The sequence below is a fragment of the Nematostella vectensis genome, chromosome 2 (genome assembly GCF_932526225.1).
Source record: "Nematostella vectensis chromosome 2, jaNemVect1.1, whole genome shotgun sequence".
NCBI classification, from domain to species: Eukaryota; Metazoa; Cnidaria; class Anthozoa; order Actiniaria; family Edwardsiidae; genus Nematostella; species Nematostella vectensis.
Window position 1 is genome coordinate 21,750,386 of NC_064035.1, and position 20,483 is coordinate 21,770,868.

The window sequence follows — 20,483 nt, forward strand, 5'->3', positions numbered from 1 at the left end:
CCCCGCCCCTCCCAAGATACGCTTGTGCCCCTTTGTTTGTGTGGCCACACCCCGCCCCTCCCAAGATACGCTTGTGCCCCTTTTTTTGTGTGGCCACACCCCGCCCCTCCCAAGATACGCTTGTGCACCTTTCTTCGTGTAGCCACAGCCCGCCCCTCCCAAGATACGCTTATGCACCTTTCTTCGTGTAGCCACACCCCGCCCCTCCCAAGATACGCTTGTGCACCTTTCTTCGTGTAGCCACACCCCGCCCCTCCCAAGATACGCTTGTGCCCCTTTCTTCGTGTAGCCACACCCCGCCCCTCCCAAGATACGCTTGTGCCCCTTTCTTCGTGTAGCCACACCCCGCCCATCCCAAGATACGCTTGTGCACCTTTCTTCGTGTAGCCACACCCCGCCCCTCCCAAGATACGCTTCTGCACCTTTCTTCGTGTAGCCACACCCCCCCTCCCAAGATACGCTTGTGCCCCTTTCTTCGTGTAGCCACACCCCGCTCCTCCCCTAGATACGCGCTTATTTCCTATACACGTAGAACTCGGGTTAAATGAATAAGATATTTAGAATCTGTTCAAACCTTTGCAGATCCATTTTCCAGCACCCATACAAAGGTTCCACCGTGGTACACAGCTAACTTGAAGGTCGTGACGTAGGCACTTGATGTGTAGCCCGTGACTCTTATGACACAGATGTAGTACAAGCGTATCATGTCCACCTGGAGCCACGGAACGGCTTCGTCAGGATCCGGACACCACTTATACGGGTCTGTTTGCCATAGGCGACCCATGTGTGCGGTGAGGGTGCTACCACGCACAGATGATGCCGTAAGATACTCGTCTGGAATGAACTCGTGGACATACCCATCCTCCACACCAACAGGAATAGCGTCCATATAGCACACTAAAAACAATAATTATGATAACAATAACAACAACAACAACAACAACAACAACAACAACAACAACAACAACAACAATAATAATAATAATAATAATAATAATAATAATAATAATAATAATAATAATAATAATAATAATAATAATGATAATAATAATGATAATAATAAAAATAATAATAATAATAAACACGCTGATGTTCACAGCAACTCACAGCATATGGTATAAAAGCATATGGACTTCGCCCTGTTAATTTGTATTGAGCCTTTGCGAGGAAACGCGAAATATAGCTCGAATTAGCAGGATGTTCGAGTTGAAGAGGCAGCGTTATGCCACTGCGCATGTCTGGAGTCAGTGTTTATTGTAGGCTTTTAATTGTCTAAAAACAGTTGAACTTTAACCTGTCGTCAATGCCTTGTTAAAATAGTATGCAATATTTTATTGACAACTATGTTTATTGACAGTTTGTGGTCATTTCCTTTGAATTTAAGTCCCCCACGTGTACCAAATGCTCATAAGTCAATATTAGAATTTGACTGAAATTCATTGTGTCCGGGCCGGAGAGCTATTGCAAAGCTCTTACCATGACACTGCCCCTTTAACCGATTAGAAATGGCTGAAATTCAAGTCTCTAGGGAACTTGGAGTTAAAGATGCCTCGAGTTACCCGTCCGAGTTATCATGCGTTCCACATAATAGCACCGTACCTGGCTGCACAAGAAGCTGGTCATTCTCCTTCTGCTCAATCACCTTCACAGGAGCGTACCGGATCTGCGCACTTTTGTCAGTCCCTAGTGGCGCCAGGACAGCAGTGCCAGCCGGCACCTTGCTCCACAAAGGAGGTCTGTCTATGATGACGTTTGCACGTGGGAAAGACATGGGCATGTTTCGGGGCATGTAGACGCCCCGCACGTGGCAGTAGACATTCTCGGTATTGTGGTCGACGTACGTGAGATATTCGTAGAGTCTGTAGTTATTTCTGAACCGAATACCGTAGAAGTTTTGACCTATAAAACATAACGCATCATCAACATCAATTTGTTCATTTCTAATGACAATAATAATAATAATACCTGGAATTATTCTGGGGGGGGGTGGGTGGGTGGGCCAAGCCAGGATTTGTTGTTAACAAAAAAATAAACATTGCCAATTCTTCATGGAATTTTGGCTTTTTGCGCATGTGCGAGTAACTACTATGTCATCACGTCGAAAAAAGAAGAAGAAAGTAAGAATGACAAGAGTGATCGCCTGGCCGCCGGGTTTGCTGGGATGATTGGGATGCTGAGCGATTTAGAGCGCATTTTGGGGCCGCTTTAGCGCTGTTCGGTGAGATTTAGAATTCCCTCTATCACTCCCACTAATTCTAAATCTCACCGAACAGCGCTAAAGTAGCCCCAAATGCACTCTAAATCGCCTAAAGTGTAAATAATAGACAATTTGAAGTACTACATCAAGTTGGATTGAATTTATTGCATTTTTATCTAAGAATACTAGCATAAAGTAACGACTTCATATGTTCTCTCTGTTAACGGTCAATGAGCCGGTCGATTCAAATTACTCATTGACAGAGCCTGGGCTACCTGTGGTTTGTGTTGTAGAAAACAAATTTTCCATAGTTTTCCGTTGTGTTTTTTTTCGAAAATCGATATCGCATGCGCAGCTAATGGTGACTCCACGGCATTTTTATCATGAGGTGACGAATGTCGTGGTGTATACAGTATGTGACCGTCCACTCTCACACGAATTCGTTTGAATCCATATACTCTTTGATACGTTTAGGCCTTCCGTCCACACTAACACGGGTGTCGGATACGGATACTTGTGAAAATGTTGTCGAAAGGGAATCAAAATGAATCCGTATACTTTGGTCCGTAGTGTGGACGGTCGACAGGCGCGTCTGCTGCTTTGAGCATGCGCATATCATAAAAATGAAGCTACGCTGTCCCCTTCAGCCCTTTCTGACGTTTGAATTCGTGTTAGTGTGGACAGCTGGATCCAAGCGAAAATGCTGCGAAAACGATAGTGTGGACGCGAATCAAATTTTAGACATACACTTGCAGATCTCATCTCATCCGAATTTCTTAGATGTGCTCCACCACCACATATTCAATCGACCTCCAGTGGATTAACATTGAATTTGATGGGAGGTTAAAAGTCTTCAAAAATACTTTTCTGAAGTTCATATTGGCGAAATTGGTTTTTCAGTAGCCACGTGGTTGCTGCGGCACATAAGAAACCCCAGGGGAAGCGTCAAACTTCTACGGCGTATTGCCGTACATCAGAACCTTATCAAGCGTGAAACCCCCATAAAACAGACACTTGCAATATACGGACATACTGTACTTAATTGGTAATAACGGGAGGCAGACACAAAATTTCGTGAGACAATCAAATTGTTAGAAAATAGATAAACGTATAATGGTCAGGATGCATAACTAGAAACTTACTGATGCTTGTTCTTATCTGTGTAAGAGCGATCAGCAGACCAGTCAAAGCAAGACATCGCATATCTGTGTTAAACTGCAAGAACAAGCCTTTTGCGCGCGCACCATGTCATAATACCTTTTTAGAACAAGCAAGTAGGATGTGACGTATTGCAAAAAAAAAAAAAACAACACAAAAATAATATTTTTAGCAAAAAAAAAGCGCGCAAAAGAAACACAAGTACCTTTTTTCAGTAATGTTCATCATTCCAATTGTGTTTATTTATGGAAAAATGCCTGGTGAATAGTTATTAGTGAGTAAAAATTAGATGCTATGTCGTCTGTCCACAGGGAGCCCATGCTCGCAGTTTGCGGTTTTGGGGATTTGTAAAATAAATAAAAAAACACTAGGCTCACCAAATTATAGAAGTGATCAATTTATTTCCCTATACATCGTACAAATCGGCAACCTTGGCTCGGCTCATGCGCGCAGAAATAAAAAGGACTCTTGGGGCGGTCGGAGTGAAAAATAGGCATTCGACATAAAAACGGGCTCCCTGTGTGCACCGGAGTAGCACCGAGGCCTGGTTACTGATGCAAGATGGCGGAGGAGAGAGACCCAGTAACGGTAGTTGTACGGTTGATAAGGTCATTCGAGTACAGGAATATCAAGCATGTCGCGTTCAAAAATGTGTCCCTCTCGCAAACAGCAAAAGACTTTGGGGAATTTGTCAAAAAAGGTATTTACTTATTATACAACCAAGAAGTCTTTGATTAAAATGGATGATGAATATTGCTTTTTTGTCATTTTTAAGAGGTAGAATCTAGGAAAGATGTGCCTCCTCCATTCAGGAGCTTCCGCTATGGTATGGACTCAATTTGTTTGCTTCGCACCCACGACTTCGTTAGATACATCTCTCAGACCCCAATAACCAGAGAAGCTAAAAAAGACACTCGTTTTTAGTACTGTGGAAATACCCTACTCCCCTTATGGAATTTTGCTCTACGGTGGTGGTGGTGTGATCCTTGCAATTTAATAAATTGGAAGTCATATTTCATGATAAACTAACATACATTCAACAGGAGCCTGGAAATCACATTTCTACCAATATAGATCATGATTTCACTGAATAAACTTTCCCACTCACAAAAGACAGAAAAAACAGGTCACAGATGAATCACACAAATAACACTGCTCCTCCATTTTTTGTGTGATATTTCAGAGTGGTGTTTTGTCATAAATGGTACTGAGGATAACCAGTGGTATCTTGCATTCTATACAGCCAATGTGCTAAGCATGGTCTTACTGGTTGATAATGAGGGACTCCAGATTCACAACAGAGAGGGATAACGACGGCACACACACATTATATTTCTCTGCATACTAAAAGAAAAATGTGGTAGCTGGAATCTTGCATGTGCTCCGTCCTCGAATCTCTGCCCTCATAAATCTTAATTACACCCCACTACAGCCCACTTGGAAACAAATGCAAAACTGCAATGAATGCAATGATTTTTTTAAAGGCTTTATAATAATTGTATTGTCCTCATTTGCATGGACTTTGTGAGAACTCATGGAGGCTCAATTTTTTTAAAGTTTGAGCTTCGGGTGCTGTACGATCATGCATCCATTTTCCATAAGGGTGTCACTCAGGGATTTTGGCATGAATAGTACTGTTGGCGGCTACATAGAGAGAGGCTATCCTCTCAACTTTTTTCAAAGCTCACCATCCAGTTAAGTCATGTCAGGTGGTTTGTCTTGTCTAAGCCCCATTTTACCAATTATTCTGAGTTGGCAGCAAAATAAATCATTTTTATTATTTGTGGGTTTTCGAGTGACTCCCCCCACCCCACCCCCCAGCTCCACACTTTTGGGCCAGCATCTCCGTAGGTCTGAAATAAGTTGAGGAATAATGAAATTAAAACTGATTGTTTTATTTTTTAAGATAAATTCAAAATTCAACACAAGGCCCATCATGCCAAGGTAATGTGTCGATTGGAGATCTACCTTGTCCTGGCGAACATCAGGCTTCTGCCCATAAAAACCTTTGAAGCATTTTCATTGGCCTGCACTTAAACAGTGTCCAATCACACCAACTTGCTCAATGCACTGAGCAATCAAAAGCCACCAAATTTATATCTCCTTCGACCCAAGAACAGCACACCCCCTCTAGCTTGAACAATAGGAGCCAATGAGAACAGCACTTTTTTTGCTTCTCTCCTAACAAACGAATGTTTTGTTTCTAGACAAATGATCCTGTTATAAGAACAGATGATGACGATACCCTGATATTGAAGGAGGAGCTTACACTGGATGCGAATGGTGTAGGTAAGATGGTGAACAAAGAAGTTTTAAAAAATGAGGCGCGACCCCAGGATTGGTTGAAGGGAGGTGTGCACTCATCATTTTGAAAAAGGATAGGTTTTGATAATCCTTCAATAAGAAATGTTCTATTTTGAAAAAGGATAGGTTTTGATAATCCTTCAATAAGAAATGTTCCATTTTGAAAAAGGATAGGTTTTGATAATCCTTCAATAAGAAATGTTCTATTTTGAAAAAGGATAGGTTTTGATAATCCTTCAATAAGAAATGTTCTATTTTGAAAAAGGATAGGTTTTGATAATCCTTCAATAAGAAATGTTCCATTTTGAAAAAGGATAGGTTTTGATAATCCTTCAATAAGAAATGTTCTATTTTGAAAAAGGATAGGTTTTGATAATCCTTCAATAAGAAATGTTCCATTTTGAAAAAGGATAGGTTTTGATAATCCTTCAATAAGAAATGTTCTATTTTGAAAAAGGATAGGTTTTGATAATCCTTCAATAAGAAATGTTCTATTTTGAAAAAGGATAGGTTTTTATAATCCTTCAATAAGAAATGTTCTATTTTGGAAAAGGATAGGTTTTGATAATCCTTCAATAAGAAATGTTCTATTTTGTTTCCGACCCGGCAGCTTTACAAATCTGTGAGCGTTATTGTTTTTCTATTTTTTCCATGGCAATTGCTTGATGCTAACACCTAAATTTGATTCTTTTTTGCAGAACATGAAACTGAACTGTCATTCTTCAATTATGATGATTACTTGAAGTATAAAGAAAATCCACAATTAAAGTGGTGAAGATATAATGTTTGAATATAGAAGAAGAGTTGTAAGCCAGGCAAAATCCTGCTAGACAAGTCCTCTTTTTAATGTCAACTACTTGTGTGACACATGGTTTTGTAGACTATAAAACTCTATGCAAATGAGTTTCATCTCAGAAATTAAATCCTCCTGAAGCACGGTGAATTTCAATCCGTTCAACAACTAAAACAGCTCAATTCTTTTCTTTTAAGGATCAAATAATAATGGGAGACATGTAATTAAAACGATAAGAGTTTTAAATATTAAAAACAAATTGTCATGCAAGTGTGATCTACATATGGATTTACGGTGTAGGGATCCAGTAGTTTTGTGTCTCATTTTTGGTTGTCATATTCCCAGGTAACATTTTCTCAGTCAATTTGATGTCTGAATGATGTTTCAAAAGAAAGGTTTTTACAAATTTCTTTATGTTTGTATTCAAGTGAATGCCAGAAAGGTGCCGTGTCTATTTCAGGGCAGCATTAGCTTGCACAGAGCAAACAAGGGACTGGGAGACTAAGTATGCACCAGGGACTAAGGATGGGTTTATAGTATACTAATTCTTCCGAAATATTCCACCTAAGCTAGACTACCAGCTATAGTACAAAATATTGGCAGGAAAAAAATTACAATTGATATGTTTCTTTAATTTACAGCACCTCCAAATGTTCTCACAGCAAGTAGCTAAACATTTTGATTAGTAATTTAATTTCTCATTTTACAAATGCTTTAATAGATCATTAAACTAGTAACCAAATAAAGATGGGCTAGGAGGTGTCCCAGAAAGATTGTTTTTGCTTACCCTTATTTAGTTAATATTTATTCCAGCTTTACAGAGAAAACAGCACACCAGCAATAAAGCACAGCACACTTCTAAAGTTGCTGCCTGATGTGATTTAAAACGATGTGTTATATTTCATTTATAGACTAGTGCAATCACTAAATCTTAGGGATAAATAGGTACACAATTAAACTTTTTTCATGGAATGAAAAGTCATGCCGAAGCAATGCATTGTGGGCTAGAATGAACTCATTGTTGTATGGGTTTGGTGAATGCAATAACCTAACACCACAGTCAAACTGCATATTTGGCTTGACTTCTTGAAAGGAAAACACTACAACAGTATTTTTGAGAGCCTAGCCGTAACTGGCATAATGTACAGTCAATCTGTTTTAGAAACATAAAAAGCTTTGTTTTATTTTAATAAAAATTTTTAAGTTATGTACAGTTACCCTACAATAATTATTTACTTCAGAATAGTGCTGTCATAAATAGATTAACACTTTATAAAATTGTGTGCACCTTCTCCTAGTAGTGGTATTGCTTGATGACAGACCTACTCTGACTTATGGCAATAAAGGTCTTTTAGAGCTTTCAGTTCTTCTATAAGAGTCTTATTCTGGTTTTCAAGCACTGCAACCCTGTTCTCCAGACACTTAACATATTCCTTTTTCTTTCTTCTACATTCTTTGGCAGCCTCCCTGCAAACAATGTACGAATATATCAAGATTGAGCAACATTTTTAGTAGGGAATCACTGAAAAATTGCATCTTAATTGGAGATAATCAGCACATGAGATGTATACAACTTTTTCTTGTCTCTAAGGGACTAACCTATTTTTCATGAGTCTCATTTCCCTTTTTCTGGTTGCCTCTTCTGCTATTTGTTGGTTACTCGGGGCAATTCCAGGTTGGTTGAGCACAATCCCTTGTGTCAGCTGTCCAGTTCGAAGAAATTGCTGTTGGTTAAAAATTAGATCAGCAAATGATGCAAAGTCTTGACACCTAGTACATATAAGAACCTACAGACTGAAATTTATTTTTTTTTAAATTCTTTTATAAGAACGTAATCAGCCTGGCAGGGAAGAATAGTTTCTTATTTGAAAGATAACCCACTTGTCAACATTCTGGATATTTATGTAAAACCTATAAGACATAACATGTGAAGACAATTTAAAACATGATTTCTGGCTGGATTTCTGAGCAAGAAAAAAAGGATACTTTTCATAAATGTTGGGTGCATTTCGTACTGTATACACATGGTATTTTTTTGTTGCGGTAAGCATTGTATAACCAGCAAGTATCTTGACTAGTAAATGTTATAATCTGATATATCAGAACATACTCAGCCAGAACTTGAAATTTGTAGGTTCTTATACACAGGTTTTACTGTATGTGTAAATCCACCTTAAACTATATGGGATTGCTGAAACTTTAATTTTTCACTCTGGGTGAGTCTCACATTTCCTCACCTGCACTTCTCCAGGAGTTGCTGTGTAGATATATTGCTGACCATCCTAAAAAAATTAAAAAGGAATATTCACAAAAATGACCTGTATTTTTTTTAACTTTCAGGTTTAGAACTTCTATAGCAAGAAGTAAAAAAGTTACTTTGTATGTAAAGACATTTCTTTTAACCCATAGTTGACATCCCTGTTCAAACTCTAGCACATCATCTTGTGAAACAAGAAATCAACTAATCCATCATATATTGGTAATTATTCTTGTTGCAGCAGCATTAATGTTTACCTGTTGCTGCTGATATTGTACGACTGCCGGCTGATTACTTGCTGCAGTCATCGGCATGGCTTGTAAACCTTGCACAGCCTCACCACCAGTAGTAACTATTTGGATTGTACCAGGAAGAGTAACAGTTTGTGATCCTGCTTGGTAACTGATTGCGTTGGTGCTTATTGCAGTTATCCCTTCACCCCCTTCTGGGTCCTCTGCGATTGTCTCTATCTTTGTTGGACTGTCAGATCCTGATATATCATTAAATATTTTTCTGAAATGAAGCCAAAATAAATTGACTGTTACTCGCTATAATAAACTAGCATACACAAATAGATAGCATAATACAGTAATTCTACAGACTCGACATGCTATGTCCGTAATAAAAAACAGATCAAGACAGCATAAAACAGATAAAATAATCCTCCCAATGACAAGTAATAAATAAAAGGCAAAAACTGTTGTAGAAGAAAAGGCTACCTTGAGCTTTTTTAGTCTTGTATATAATCAGATTTCCAGAAAGAACAAGTGTGTTGAAGTGTGTTTCGAGACAAATAATATACAACACAGACCAACAAATCCAAATCCAAACTGTTGCCTTGATTACGAGTTCGTCATGCGCCTACGCGATCTCTCACGTAAGCCGCCAAAAACCAAACCGAAACTTTCTTGTCACATGGAGCATTCGAAAAAATTCTACTCAATAGGAGATAGGAGGTCCTTTAAAAAACGGGTACTGACCAAAGAAAGAACAACCCAGAAACCAAATCCTGCCAAGTAACAGTTAGCTATGGACAATCCATTTGTTGACAGTTTACCTGTAAGATGGCCTTCGGGAAAGAATGTCCCTTCGCTTCTTGCTATCTTCGTCGATGGTCGTTTCCTCGCCAGTATCAGGGATATGGACGTTCTGTTGTGCTAGCTGTAATTGGGCAGTTAAAGATTGCGGCTGCAGTTGGTGGATAGGAGACTGGGCAGTTTGTATAACCGATTGTTGGTTAGGTTGTATGACTGAGGAGACTTGGATCGTCTGCATGGAATTTTGTGATGAATTCACACCACTAGCTCCTTGGCCATGCTGACCAATAGATGTCCCATTCTCGATTTCGGTTATATTCCCTTGATCATCTAGTTGATCCATGTTTACTTGCAATAAAATAGTGAGTCTTGGCGGTCGATCCTCTCGACTTGATCGTTTCTCTTCGCGTCAAGAACTGAGCAGCAAAAACAAAGTCAAACGAAAGACACATTGCAACAGGAACAAAGACCAGATCGCTAAGACCTTTGATTCAAGTTTCTAGAGGAGTTCAAGTGATAAATAGATGAAAATCGGACACTAGAAACACACTGTTTCTTGTAATAAATCGCGAGAAAATGAAACTTACATGCTACGTCACTTCTACGTCACCTTATTTTTTTACGCATCCAGTGTGTCGTTGTCTTTCTTGCTCGATTTCGAACAAGACGTAGCCGCGTCACTTCGCGTCACAGCCCCGCGATTCAGCGTATTCGGGGAGGCCTGCCCCTGTGCATAACTAACTAACTACATCACCTTGACGTCACTACCTGTCTAACGTTGACCGTATGAGGGCAAAAGAAATTATTTTTGTCGTGGTGTGCGCTGTACTTTTTTGCCGCAAAAAATACTAACTATAATTTTATTCGAGCGTACAAGTCTTTGACCGCCACAGGAAGCAAGTTCTCCACAGGCAAAAATTCAACGTGGTGTTGATTAGGGCTGCCTCAGCGCTAAGAAATTCACGTTATAATTTGTTATATTTTATGTTATATTTTTAGACACTGATGAAGAAACGAAACGTCTGTATTTTAACAACATTATTAGCGCTGTAAACAAACATCTGAACAAAATATAACGTGAATTCTCCACAGGCAGCCCAGCCAAAACGAATATACTTCTACTTAAGAAAAAAAAGTTCGCACTTACTGAATAGATATCCAACAACCCACCTATATAGTTGACCCTCGATAATCAAAACCCCGATAGCCGATTAGTCGTATCTGCTTTGGTTGGGCTAACTGCGGCAAAGAACGGGCTTCCTGTGGCTGTCAAAGATAAACCAATGTCAACAGTTGGCGGGAAAAATCAACCAATCAACGAGTGAGTGAAACGCGGGAATCATTGTGTTTGCGTTACTGGTGCAAGAAGAAGTATGCAGCATTTCACAGCTGCATTGAAGTTCAATTTATCCCTCTAAATTGAGCCTTTATTGATGGAGAATTTTGAAAAGGTAGAAAAAATAGGAGAAGGCACATATGGAGTGGTTTACAAAGCAAGGGACAAGACTACTGGTCGTATGGTTGCGCTGAAAAAGATCCGACTAGATACGTGAGTTGAATGACTTCTTGCTCTTTTGTGATGAAGTTTGACCTTGCGAAATTTGCTCTTGTGATTCTAATTTTCAACAATTATCTGCTCTGTTTTTGGTACATAATTATCATTTAATTATAGCTTGGTGATGCTTTTATTTCTTTTTATTTCAGCCTAATTGTAAACGAACTTGATAAGTGCGAGACATTGCCTCAAAAAATCTTACTAGGTTACGATACACCGCCATTAGCTCCTAATAGGCATAAGTTTTTATATTACTTTGAAGAACTTTTGATATAAATGTATTTATTGTGCATCTGTTTAGGGAGTCGGAGGGTGTCCCCAGCACAGCTATAAGAGAAATATCTCTACTAAAAGAGCTCAATCATCCGAATGTTGTCAGGTAAAAATGATAAATAGATCACACTGCTAGTTAGATAGATATCAAACCTATAACTGCATTGCTATTAGATAAGGCCAGTTTTACCTCTTCTTATAGGTTCATTGTACTACAGTATTTTGAGAATCACATTAACTTAGTTACTTTTCCGATGGCATATAACTGAAAAAAATAATAACATTTACAAACAATCTTTTGGGCCATAAACATGTATTTGGCTCTCCATAGCATGGTTAAGGATTGAAACCATGGATTTAAATATCCAGCTTGTGACTATAGATTGTTCACACAAGCTATTTGGCTTCCTCATGAGGCACCTCATTATGACTCTTGTTCAAAGCTTGCTAGATGTTGTGCACAACCAGAAGAGCTTGTACCTTGTGTTTGAGTTTTTGAGCCAAGATCTGAAAAAATACATGGATTGTCTTCCACCAAGCGGTATTTCTACGTCTTTGATAAAGGTAAAAACAAATCAAGTAGAAAGGTCCTGGCCAGGTTGTGAATACTTAATTGATCAAATAACCCAAACATGGATAGTCCAACCAGTCTTCTATCAGTCTTCTATTTGACAAATTTAAATTTAAATCTGATGCTTAACTGGACAAATGTACATTTTTCTTACCTCTCAAATGATCCCAATTTACTCTTTAACCTGTAAAGAACCCACAAAAATGTTATCCATTTCCTATTTAATACTCTGTATAATCTAATGAATAAGATGAGATAATTATTTAGATGTTTCATCTGTTTTTTAATGTCATTTTACAGAGCTATGTTTATCAGCTCTTGAGTGGAGTTGCCTATTGCCACTCACACCGGGTCCTTCACAGAGATCTTAAACCTCAGAATCTACTGATTGACAAGAATGGTGCCATCAAGCTTGCTGACTTTGGGCTAGCTCGAGCATTTGGAGTGCCTGTGAGATCTTATACCCACGAGGTTGTGACATTGTGGTATAGAGCACCAGAGATTTTGTTAGGGTCACGCTACTATGCTACTCCTGTGGACGTCTGGAGTATAGGCTGCATATTTGCTGAAATGGTATGTTGGCACATATGTAATACTCATGTTCTGTTTTCTTGTTACGTTTTATTACTATTACTTGGTGCCTGAGTGCACCAATGGCATGGGGTTGGTGGTTTACAGGATTTTCAAAGGGTTCTTCTCATTTTTTGAGGGTGGGATTTATTGGGGTTGAATGGGGTTGGGTGTGTAAATCTAAGACTGGAGACCAAAAGATAAAGATCCAATAACAATGACCCAAAAACTAATATCCAGAAATGAAGACACCAAAACAAGACGTGTAAAATAGACTGATTTATACCTGTCAAAATTACGTCTTGGTGTCTTTTCAGTAATCAGATAATGGACTGCATCAGTAAGTTATTCCTATGAATGAATGTGTACCAGCTGATGCGCTGTATTCCACTAAAGGGTAGCCTACATATAGCTGCTATAAATGTTTCTCAACTAAGCAGCTACACTTAGGCTAGTAAGTGCTTCTGTAGAATAACTGTTGAATTGATTTAGCTATTTAATACTTTTTAGAAAACAAGGAGGGCCCTCTTTCCAGGAGATTCTGAGATTGACCAGCTTTTTAGGATATTCAGGTTTGTACTCACCGTATAAGGGTTCCTTAAAAATTTAATAAACTTTAAGGAGGGTAACGAAATTTGATACCCTCCTTCACATAAAAAAGTGCCTTGTTGTTTTGCATCCCTCTTAATGAAGAGTAAAGATTTGTCAACAAAAGGAAAAGAACAATATAGATTAATTTCTTGCTGTGGTATTAGTTTGTGTGTTTTCTCATGAACTGAAGTTTCTGAAATAACTACTAATTGCAGAACTCTTGGGACCCCTGATGATAAAGTGTGGCCAGGAGTGTCAGAACTTCCGGACTACAAGACCTCATTTCCTAAGTGGCCTGTTCAGTCCATAAGGCATGTCCTTCCTACATTAGATAACACAGCTATTGACCTCTTACAGGTAAGGTCAGGTCCCTAGCCCCCCCCCCCCCCCCCCCCAAATACACCTTTGCAAAGGTGTGGTCAAGGAATAAGACCACTTCTTTTGATTGTGTTATTTTTAACAGTCAGTGGCTGCAAAACATTGATAGAAATTACTAAGAATACCATTTCTTGCACATTGTATGGAAAAGATTAGTACACAGTCAACCATCGGTGTGCAACAGTCTCAGGCTAATTTTAAAACTTGGCTTTAATTTAAGATATTTGTGTAATATTATTGGAGAATAGTATTCTGCTGGCTTGCCTTTTGTAAGTCCGTAGGCAACCCAGTAAGTCCTGGGACCACTCAAGGCATCTTGGTTCATAATCTCATACTTGTCAGGGCTAAGAGGCAGAGCATCCTTGGGCAAACACCCCCCTTTTAATTCATGGTGCCCAGGGTGTCCACAAGATGGAGTACATAGATCTAGATGGTTTACCTGCCACTGGACTATAGCAGTTCTTGGGCGGGGCTGCATATTTGAGTGTTCGTGAGCTGCATATTCATCAGGTGTAGAGTGGCAGGGGTGCACTTCTGGAAGGCTTCAAGCAATTTCTTTTTCTTCCTGGGCATAAGTGTCACACTGTGTGTTTTGGGGCAGAATAGCGTGTATATATTGACAAGGGTCTCCAATAATCAATATCAATAATACCCATACAATCAATATCAATAACACCCATACAGTCAATATTAATAATACCCATACAATCAATATCAATAACACCCATACACTCAAATTCAATAATACCCATACAGTCAATATCAAAAATACCCATACAATCAATATCAATAATACCCTTGTTCTGGGTTACTTTGATCTGCCGCTCATAGAGGAGAAGAGTATACATGCATGTACATGCTGTAGTTATTTAGTTTAGTTATTAAGTTTATTGGAGGGCCACAAGTTTATTAGTGTTGCTATTATGTGTTACCCTCATTTTAAATAAAGTCTTTACTTACTAGTTTGCATCGTTGCTGGCGCTCAGCTTCTTCTTGAAAGTTAGCTTGGTCATCCTGGCACTGAATGGTCACCTGGGGTTTCACTTAAACACAAGAATGACCATGAATCTTCTGCCAATGTGAAGCCCGCTAAGGTGCCTTTATAAATGGAAGGGTACAAGAACCACTATTCCCTAATTTTGTGCTATATAAGAAAATTGACTTAAAGATTATTATGTTATTATTGTCATGTCTGAAACGTATGATAATTTTCCATAGATTTCTGGTTTGTTGTTTGCCTCTCTTAATGGAAGTGTGCCAGAACTCCCTTTAATGTTCTTTGTAATAAAGAATATTGATTTGTTTTTTGCTTTCAGAAAATGTTAACTTACCAGCCAAATGCAAGAATCTCTGCAAAGGCCGCCTTGAGCCATGAGTTTTTCAAGGATGTCCAAAGAAAAATATTGATTGAGAACTAAAACATAAATTTTATTAAAATTATAGTGTGGGGGTGCGCAAGTTTATTCTTTTACTTTAATGCAGAGAACTGAAATAAATAGGTTTATAGTGCGACATGTGCTTCCATGGCCATCTATCTAGACAAAGTTGAGCGTCTAGCCAATTATGATGTAACAATCATAGTTTCAATCAAGTGCATACTGCCTATAGGTGTCCTACCCACCCCACCCCCAGTTATCTCATTTATCCGCAATGAGCATTTCTTTGCATCCCTTGTTGGCTAGTGGTGTACATGTCTTAGCAGATTCTTTGCAAACTGAACAGGTTGCCATGGTAGCATGTCTCACTATAAGCTTTGATCTAAAGGAATATATATTTCACCACGCTTGCCATAGGTTTACTCTCAATGTCAAAAGCTATCCTAAAATTGTCATTCGTTTGCACCTCAATATCATTAGCAGTAAATATGAAAGATAATAGTTAGAGGTGTTCATCTTTCATTAATAGCCAATCAAGTCTTCCATTTTCATGTGTTAGACCATTATCACAATGTTGCATGCTTACAAAATGCCACAGACTGGTGGGCCACAGCTGGTCGAAAATGGCATTTGAAGTTGAATTTACAGATAATGCAGAAATGCTGCCAGAGTGCTTCTTTTGCCTAGTTTTGGGATTCCCCTTGTCTGCTTCTTGGATCAGCTCTGTCTTACAGTCTGGCATGTTGGAAGGATGCAACATCAAGAAAACGGTCTATTGGAGCTTTTTCTCTTGTTACACACACACTTTTTCTATTAGACCTAGCCTTTTTCATGGTTTTTACTTTTTTGTACTAATTATATTCTTGGCATATGTATAGAATATTGTAAATATTTAATAGTGCAGCCCATCATCTTGTATAACAGTGAGTGGCTTTGAATTTCCTAAGTTATGAATTATTGAAGAAATTTTTGAATGATTATTATTATAATAAAAGCTTCTTTTCTGGATCTTTGTATAATTCCACAATAAATTGCTTGGTATCTCACACCTTTGGTTGATATCATTTTAAACTGTATTACAGGGGAATAGTAGCCAGAAGGGGGAGGGGACATGTGAACCAGATACCCACACTAGTGGTGCACTGGGTCTTTCTCAAAACAGTTAAGAGAGAGTAAATGAGCTGTCCTTTAAGACTCAAGAAATGAGACTGCCAATCATCTAGATATTTAATTAATTAGTAGTTTATGAATAATAGTTAATTAATTAGGTAGTCATGTAAATGATAAGTTATTAGTCATTTTATTCTTAGTTGTTAAAAAAACAACGCCTAAAAGTATTTTTGCCCCGCCCGGCCGAGCCCCCCACCCCCGGCTGGCCCCCTTGTGTGGTAACATGTGGGAACCTTGCAGTTAGACCCTCGTCTGTCCTGTAGTATACCGAGCATTGGATTGGACCGCCATCCTACGGAGAGCGGAATAACCGTTTTTCGGCCGTGAATTCGAAGCCGCTAGCGTGGCGTTTAAACCTGAGTTTTACTCCTCGCTCCCGAACTCTTCGCGAATTTCTCGCAGCCTCTTTTTCATCTTTTCGCGCGTCTCCAGGGACTTTCTCGGGGGCCCTTTCTTGTTTTTTTTCTCACACGATGCGAAGCCGTGTCGAACTGATAGTGGCCTTGAGCGCGTAGTATCTCTCTTGTTCCCGAAGTATTAGCTGGAACTCTTCGTCTGAGATATGCCCGTCTTGTAGAGCCTTAGAGACCAGCTCGCTGATAGAGTTTTTCTTACTCTCCGCTAAAACCATCGTGTCTTCGTGTTTAGCCACCTTGCTCGTAAGACCCCTAGAGACTATCCCTGCGCCTACGCCCACGACACCGACCAGCCCAGCTACCCCTGCCAGCGGACCGCCGATCAGAACCCCTATCCCAGTCAAAGAGACCTCTACCACGGCGCTGGAAAGCGCCCCTGCAGCGATGCCGGATGCCACAGACACAGCATGGGTAACGGCAAAGGCGCGCTTATACTTTTTCCGCACCTGTCGATGATGCGTTATCTCGTTGTCTAGAACCGCCTGAGTGTCACATATTTTCTGGAGTCGGAAGCTTTGCACGTCGCCGCCGCTGTGCATACTGGGAAGCGAGGGGTATATGGCACCACCGCTAACGTCGCTGTTTGCCATGTCTGTTACGTCGGAGCTAGGTTAGCTCTAATACAAGGCAACGGGCTTGCCCTTTCTACCGACTACTGTAGTTATCCCTTATCCATATTTGGATACTCGAGACAAACTCAGAGAAAGTTGCTGCGACACAAACGGGGATGTCGGGTCAATAGACGACTTTCTCGTGCGGTCTCCCGCGGGTTTCTAGGCAAGCGAGAACGTTTGAAGGCTCGCCCAAGGAGAAGCATTGCGTGCGATCTACGATATCGCAGCAGATGTATAGGGCCTCTTTTATCGGCAAAGTCACCTTAAGTGGGGGTCCCCACAAGGGCAGTGCGAGGCCCCGCTCCCCAAACTGATTGTCTTCAGCCTCCTGGCTAAATAGTGCGCAAAGCTCGGCATTCAGGAACGCAACACCATTGGACATAAGCGCGATCTTCCCGGTGAGGTGATCCAGCTTAGCGGTCAGAATCTTGCTTTCGGCGCGGTTGATCGTTTCCACGATGGACTCGGCCTGATGGTGCCCGGCTGGCAGAGTAGCGATGGGCGGGAGGGCGGGTATAGCCGTTATCTGATGCTCCCGCTCGAGATTATACCAGCTGTTAAACAGCGAGCACTGCCGGAGCACCACGAAGCGTGGGCGCCTTATCGGCCGCTCGAAGTAGAGCGTCTGTTCGCCTTTGGTGAGCACAGTATGTAGGACCACCATTGTATTGAACACAGCCCGCCTTCGTGTTTAATAGGACTGAGCATGGATTGGGAAGGCTGGCGGATGCTGAACGAGGAGGCGAAAGGGGCATAAGAGACGAAAAAGGCGGCAACTGCGGCGGGAGCCTCTATAGCCGAACATATCAAACACGCTATAGCCGGACAAATCAAACACGCAAAACCCGGTTTCCCTAGGTCTCTGACCGTCGGGTAAAAGCTGCTCTACGCCGTGCCCGCGACCCCCGTGGAGAGCACGGCCTCAGACATCACGCCACTACTCACGCAGCTAGAGATACACGTGGCTGAGGACAAATCATTCACGACTAGGGTCCGAGACATATTCAAAGAGACGGTAGTCACGCACAAGTCCGCCAAGGAGTCTCGCCGGTGGCTATCGGAGCCTTCCTATGGGTGCTGGCCACAGCAACTCAATTTTGCGGTCTGGTGCGCAACCGCCGGATGCGGGGTGTCCCTAACCGAACCTGCTTTCGTCACGCTCCCCTCTGTCATCAGGGGATTTCTAAGGTTTCACGTCTACTTTACCGCGCGGAGGATACTCTACGAGCTCGGCGCCCCCCTGCCTGGCGACAGCCCGTTAACGCAAAAAGATAACCCCTACAAGAAAGCCTCTTTCGAGCGTCTATGCATAGAGTTCGGTTTGTCGCGTAAGCCGGACTTCCGATGGAAAGGCGGGCGGAACCACGGGCTAGGCGATGTGTTTGTGTTTTACCCGGGGGAGGGGTATCGCAACGTGCACGTGATCCGTGGCTACGACACGGCGGCGGACGAGTACCCGAGCCACCTCAATCTGTTTAGCGACGAAGGTGGAACGTACAATAGTGGGAAGCAGGTGGGTTTCATACGCAACGACGACCACGGGGGCGTGCAATATAGCTGGTTTGCGCCTCCAAAAGGTGAGGGGCTGACAAAAGCAGGGCTAGGAAGACTCGATCGCTCGGTCGAGGCGTTTGTCTACACAGTGCTTGGCGCGCAAGTGAGCGTCCGTTCCTCTATCGCGGGGGCCGGTGAGCCGGCCATGGAGGCGCAGGCGGAGTTCACGAAGCTGCTTGAAGACGCGATCATAGAAAACGACATCGCTCGAAGCGTGAAAAGGTACCAGTTAGCCGTGCAGGAGGCCAAGGTGAGACTGAGTCTTGCGGTCGCACCAGGAGTGTGGCTGATGCCGAGCGATCTGGTGATAAACACATAGTCACAGACTCCATGACGCTCGGCGCAAACGCGATCAACACCGAGACAAAGCCAGTCGGTGCTCATAACATGGCCGGTGGGCATCCTAGGGTGCAACACGTGACTAATCCGAGGATTGACCGCGAGGTGCGAAGCAAGGCCGTAGTGCACGCAGAGGGCGCGGCTCCTGCCCCCTTTTCGCGTATGCTCAGCATGGCATCGCCCGGACCGGGCGAAAAAAGTGACCACACCGCCCTCAAGGCGGGGTTGTCGGCACTCGCGGTGGCCGCGGCGTATTACTTCTTCGGATGATTGCTTTGCATTCGACGAACCAAGAACGCGGCTACGGCTAGAATGAGCAGCCACGCATTTTTGCCAAGGAATTTCACCGCTTCCCCTGCAGCCTTAAACACGAAGTTCGCGATGCTGCCTTCTAGCCCAGGGAGAAGCTCTCGGTTTTCGCGTTCTAATTCGTCAATCTCTGATAGCCTTTCCTCGTTGCGCTCACGGGCCTCTTGGCGGCGACTCGTTCTGTGTTCTCCTGGATGACCGCGTCTATCTCTGCCACAGACCCCATCGCCAGCTTGAAGCCTTTCAGCTTTGCAACGTCCTGTCGAACGCCCCCGTTCTCATTGAACAGCTGTCTTGGTTTAGTCCAGCCTCCTTTGTCGGGGTTACGAAGCTGTATTAGCGTCTTTCCCCTCTAGTCTGACTGGAACCGTATCAGATTCTCGTTAAGGTCTGGGTATTTCACCCTGAGGGACTGGAGACCGAGTCTTGTCGCTGCACCCTATGTGGTGAACGAGGTTTCAGAGGTCGTTTGCGTCCGGGCACCCCGCGATGACGTGCTCGTCATTGGGATCGACTCCCCATCGTTGGGGTCAGACGGGACGAGGGGCGTCTCGTCGTCCCTGTCTTCTGTCTTGATGCGTAAATCATGTTACGCTATATTAGACATGCCTATTAGTCCGCACCATAGTCACGTGACTTCGTACTACTAGGAATGTCAGTCAGCGATAAACTTGACCCCCAACGAACACCCAGAACTCCTCTAGGGTTGAAAGCCGAGAGAACTGTTCACCGGGTCACTCTAAGCCCGTTGACGGCTTACCCCGGGGAGACGCTATATGTGGCTGTCCCAAAGCTATCGGTAGGCGTCACGCACGTGCCAGGCTCCTTGAGGGTCGGTTTCTCTCCATCTCAGGCCAAGCAAATAATACCGTCGTGAACAACGTCGGCCGAAATCTCGTGAGCCGCCTGAAAATCAAGTTTGCAGGAGAAACGCTCCAGGACACCAACCGCTACTATGTCTTCAAGACGTATGAGGAGCTTTACCTGTCCAAGGTCGAGAGAGAGGACCGCCTGGAGCAGG

The 20,483-nt window shown here is 42.1% G+C and overlaps 4 protein-coding genes across 12 annotated transcripts in view; 2 read left to right on the plus strand and 2 right to left on the minus strand.

The window, feature by feature from the left end:
- Window positions 1-3,432, minus strand: part of LOC5513157 (fibropellin-1) — a 56,148-nt gene extending 52,716 nt beyond the window's left edge. For all 4 annotated transcript variants that reach the window (XM_048724183.1, XM_032382688.2, XM_032382687.2 and 1 more), the window contains exons 1-3: window positions 3,340-3,432; window positions 1,600-1,899; window positions 575-897 (exon numbers count right to left, since the gene is read on the minus strand). In XM_048724183.1, the coding sequence (XP_048580140.1) occupies window positions 575-897; window positions 1,600-1,899; window positions 3,340-3,400 (684 nt within the window). In that variant the 5' untranslated portion in view covers window positions 3,401-3,432. The remainder of the gene's footprint in view (window positions 1-574; window positions 898-1,599; window positions 1,900-3,339) is intronic.
- Window positions 3,433-3,893: 461 nt separating this feature from the next.
- Window positions 3,894-6,722, plus strand: LOC5513145 (UPF0538 protein C2orf76 homolog). 2 transcript variants are annotated; one of them, XM_001633417.3, is made up of 5 exons: window positions 3,894-4,055; window positions 4,131-4,181; window positions 5,262-5,299; window positions 5,563-5,644; window positions 6,358-6,722. In XM_001633417.3, exons 1-5 carry the CDS (start codon window positions 3,917-3,919, stop codon window positions 6,432-6,434), a joined length of 387 nt encoding a protein of 128 aa, XP_001633467.1. In that variant the 5' UTR covers window positions 3,894-3,916; the 3' UTR covers window positions 6,435-6,722. The 2 variants fall into 2 exon arrangements, with proteins under 2 accessions (XP_001633467.1, XP_048579616.1); XM_048723659.1 differs by lacking the exon at window positions 4,131-4,181.
- Window positions 6,723-7,063: 341 nt separating this feature from the next.
- LOC5513148 (cyclic AMP-responsive element-binding protein 1) lies at window positions 7,064-10,489 on the minus strand. Of its 2 annotated transcripts, none has more exons than XM_032382665.2 (6): window positions 10,357-10,489; window positions 9,767-10,162; window positions 8,967-9,222; window positions 8,690-8,734; window positions 8,052-8,176; window positions 7,064-7,919 (listed from the first exon to the last, which is right to left on the minus strand). In XM_032382665.2, exons 2-6 carry the CDS (start codon window positions 10,087-10,089, stop codon window positions 7,775-7,777), a joined length of 894 nt encoding a protein of 297 aa, XP_032238556.1. In that variant the 5' UTR covers window positions 10,090-10,162; window positions 10,357-10,489; the 3' UTR covers window positions 7,064-7,774. The 2 variants fall into 2 exon arrangements, with proteins under 2 accessions (XP_032238556.1, XP_001633443.1); XM_001633393.3 differs by having other exon boundaries at window positions 10,334-10,450.
- A 155-nt stretch (window positions 10,490-10,644) lies between these two features.
- Window positions 10,645-16,106, plus strand: LOC5513160 (cyclin-dependent kinase 2). Of its 4 annotated transcripts, none has more exons than XM_032382664.2 (8): window positions 10,645-11,295; window positions 11,603-11,680; window positions 12,018-12,138; window positions 12,446-12,718; window positions 13,226-13,287; window positions 13,522-13,663; window positions 14,648-14,798; window positions 15,001-16,106. In XM_032382664.2, exons 1-7 carry the CDS (start codon window positions 11,180-11,182, stop codon window positions 14,765-14,767), a joined length of 912 nt encoding a protein of 303 aa, XP_032238555.1. In that variant the 5' UTR covers window positions 10,645-11,179; the 3' UTR covers window positions 14,768-14,798; window positions 15,001-16,106. The 4 variants fall into 4 exon arrangements, with proteins under 4 accessions (XP_032238555.1, XP_032238554.1, XP_001633466.1 ...); XM_032382663.2 differs by having other exon boundaries at window positions 14,648-14,778; XM_001633416.3 differs by lacking the exon at window positions 14,648-14,798.
- Window positions 16,107-20,483: the final 4,377 nt, after the last annotated feature.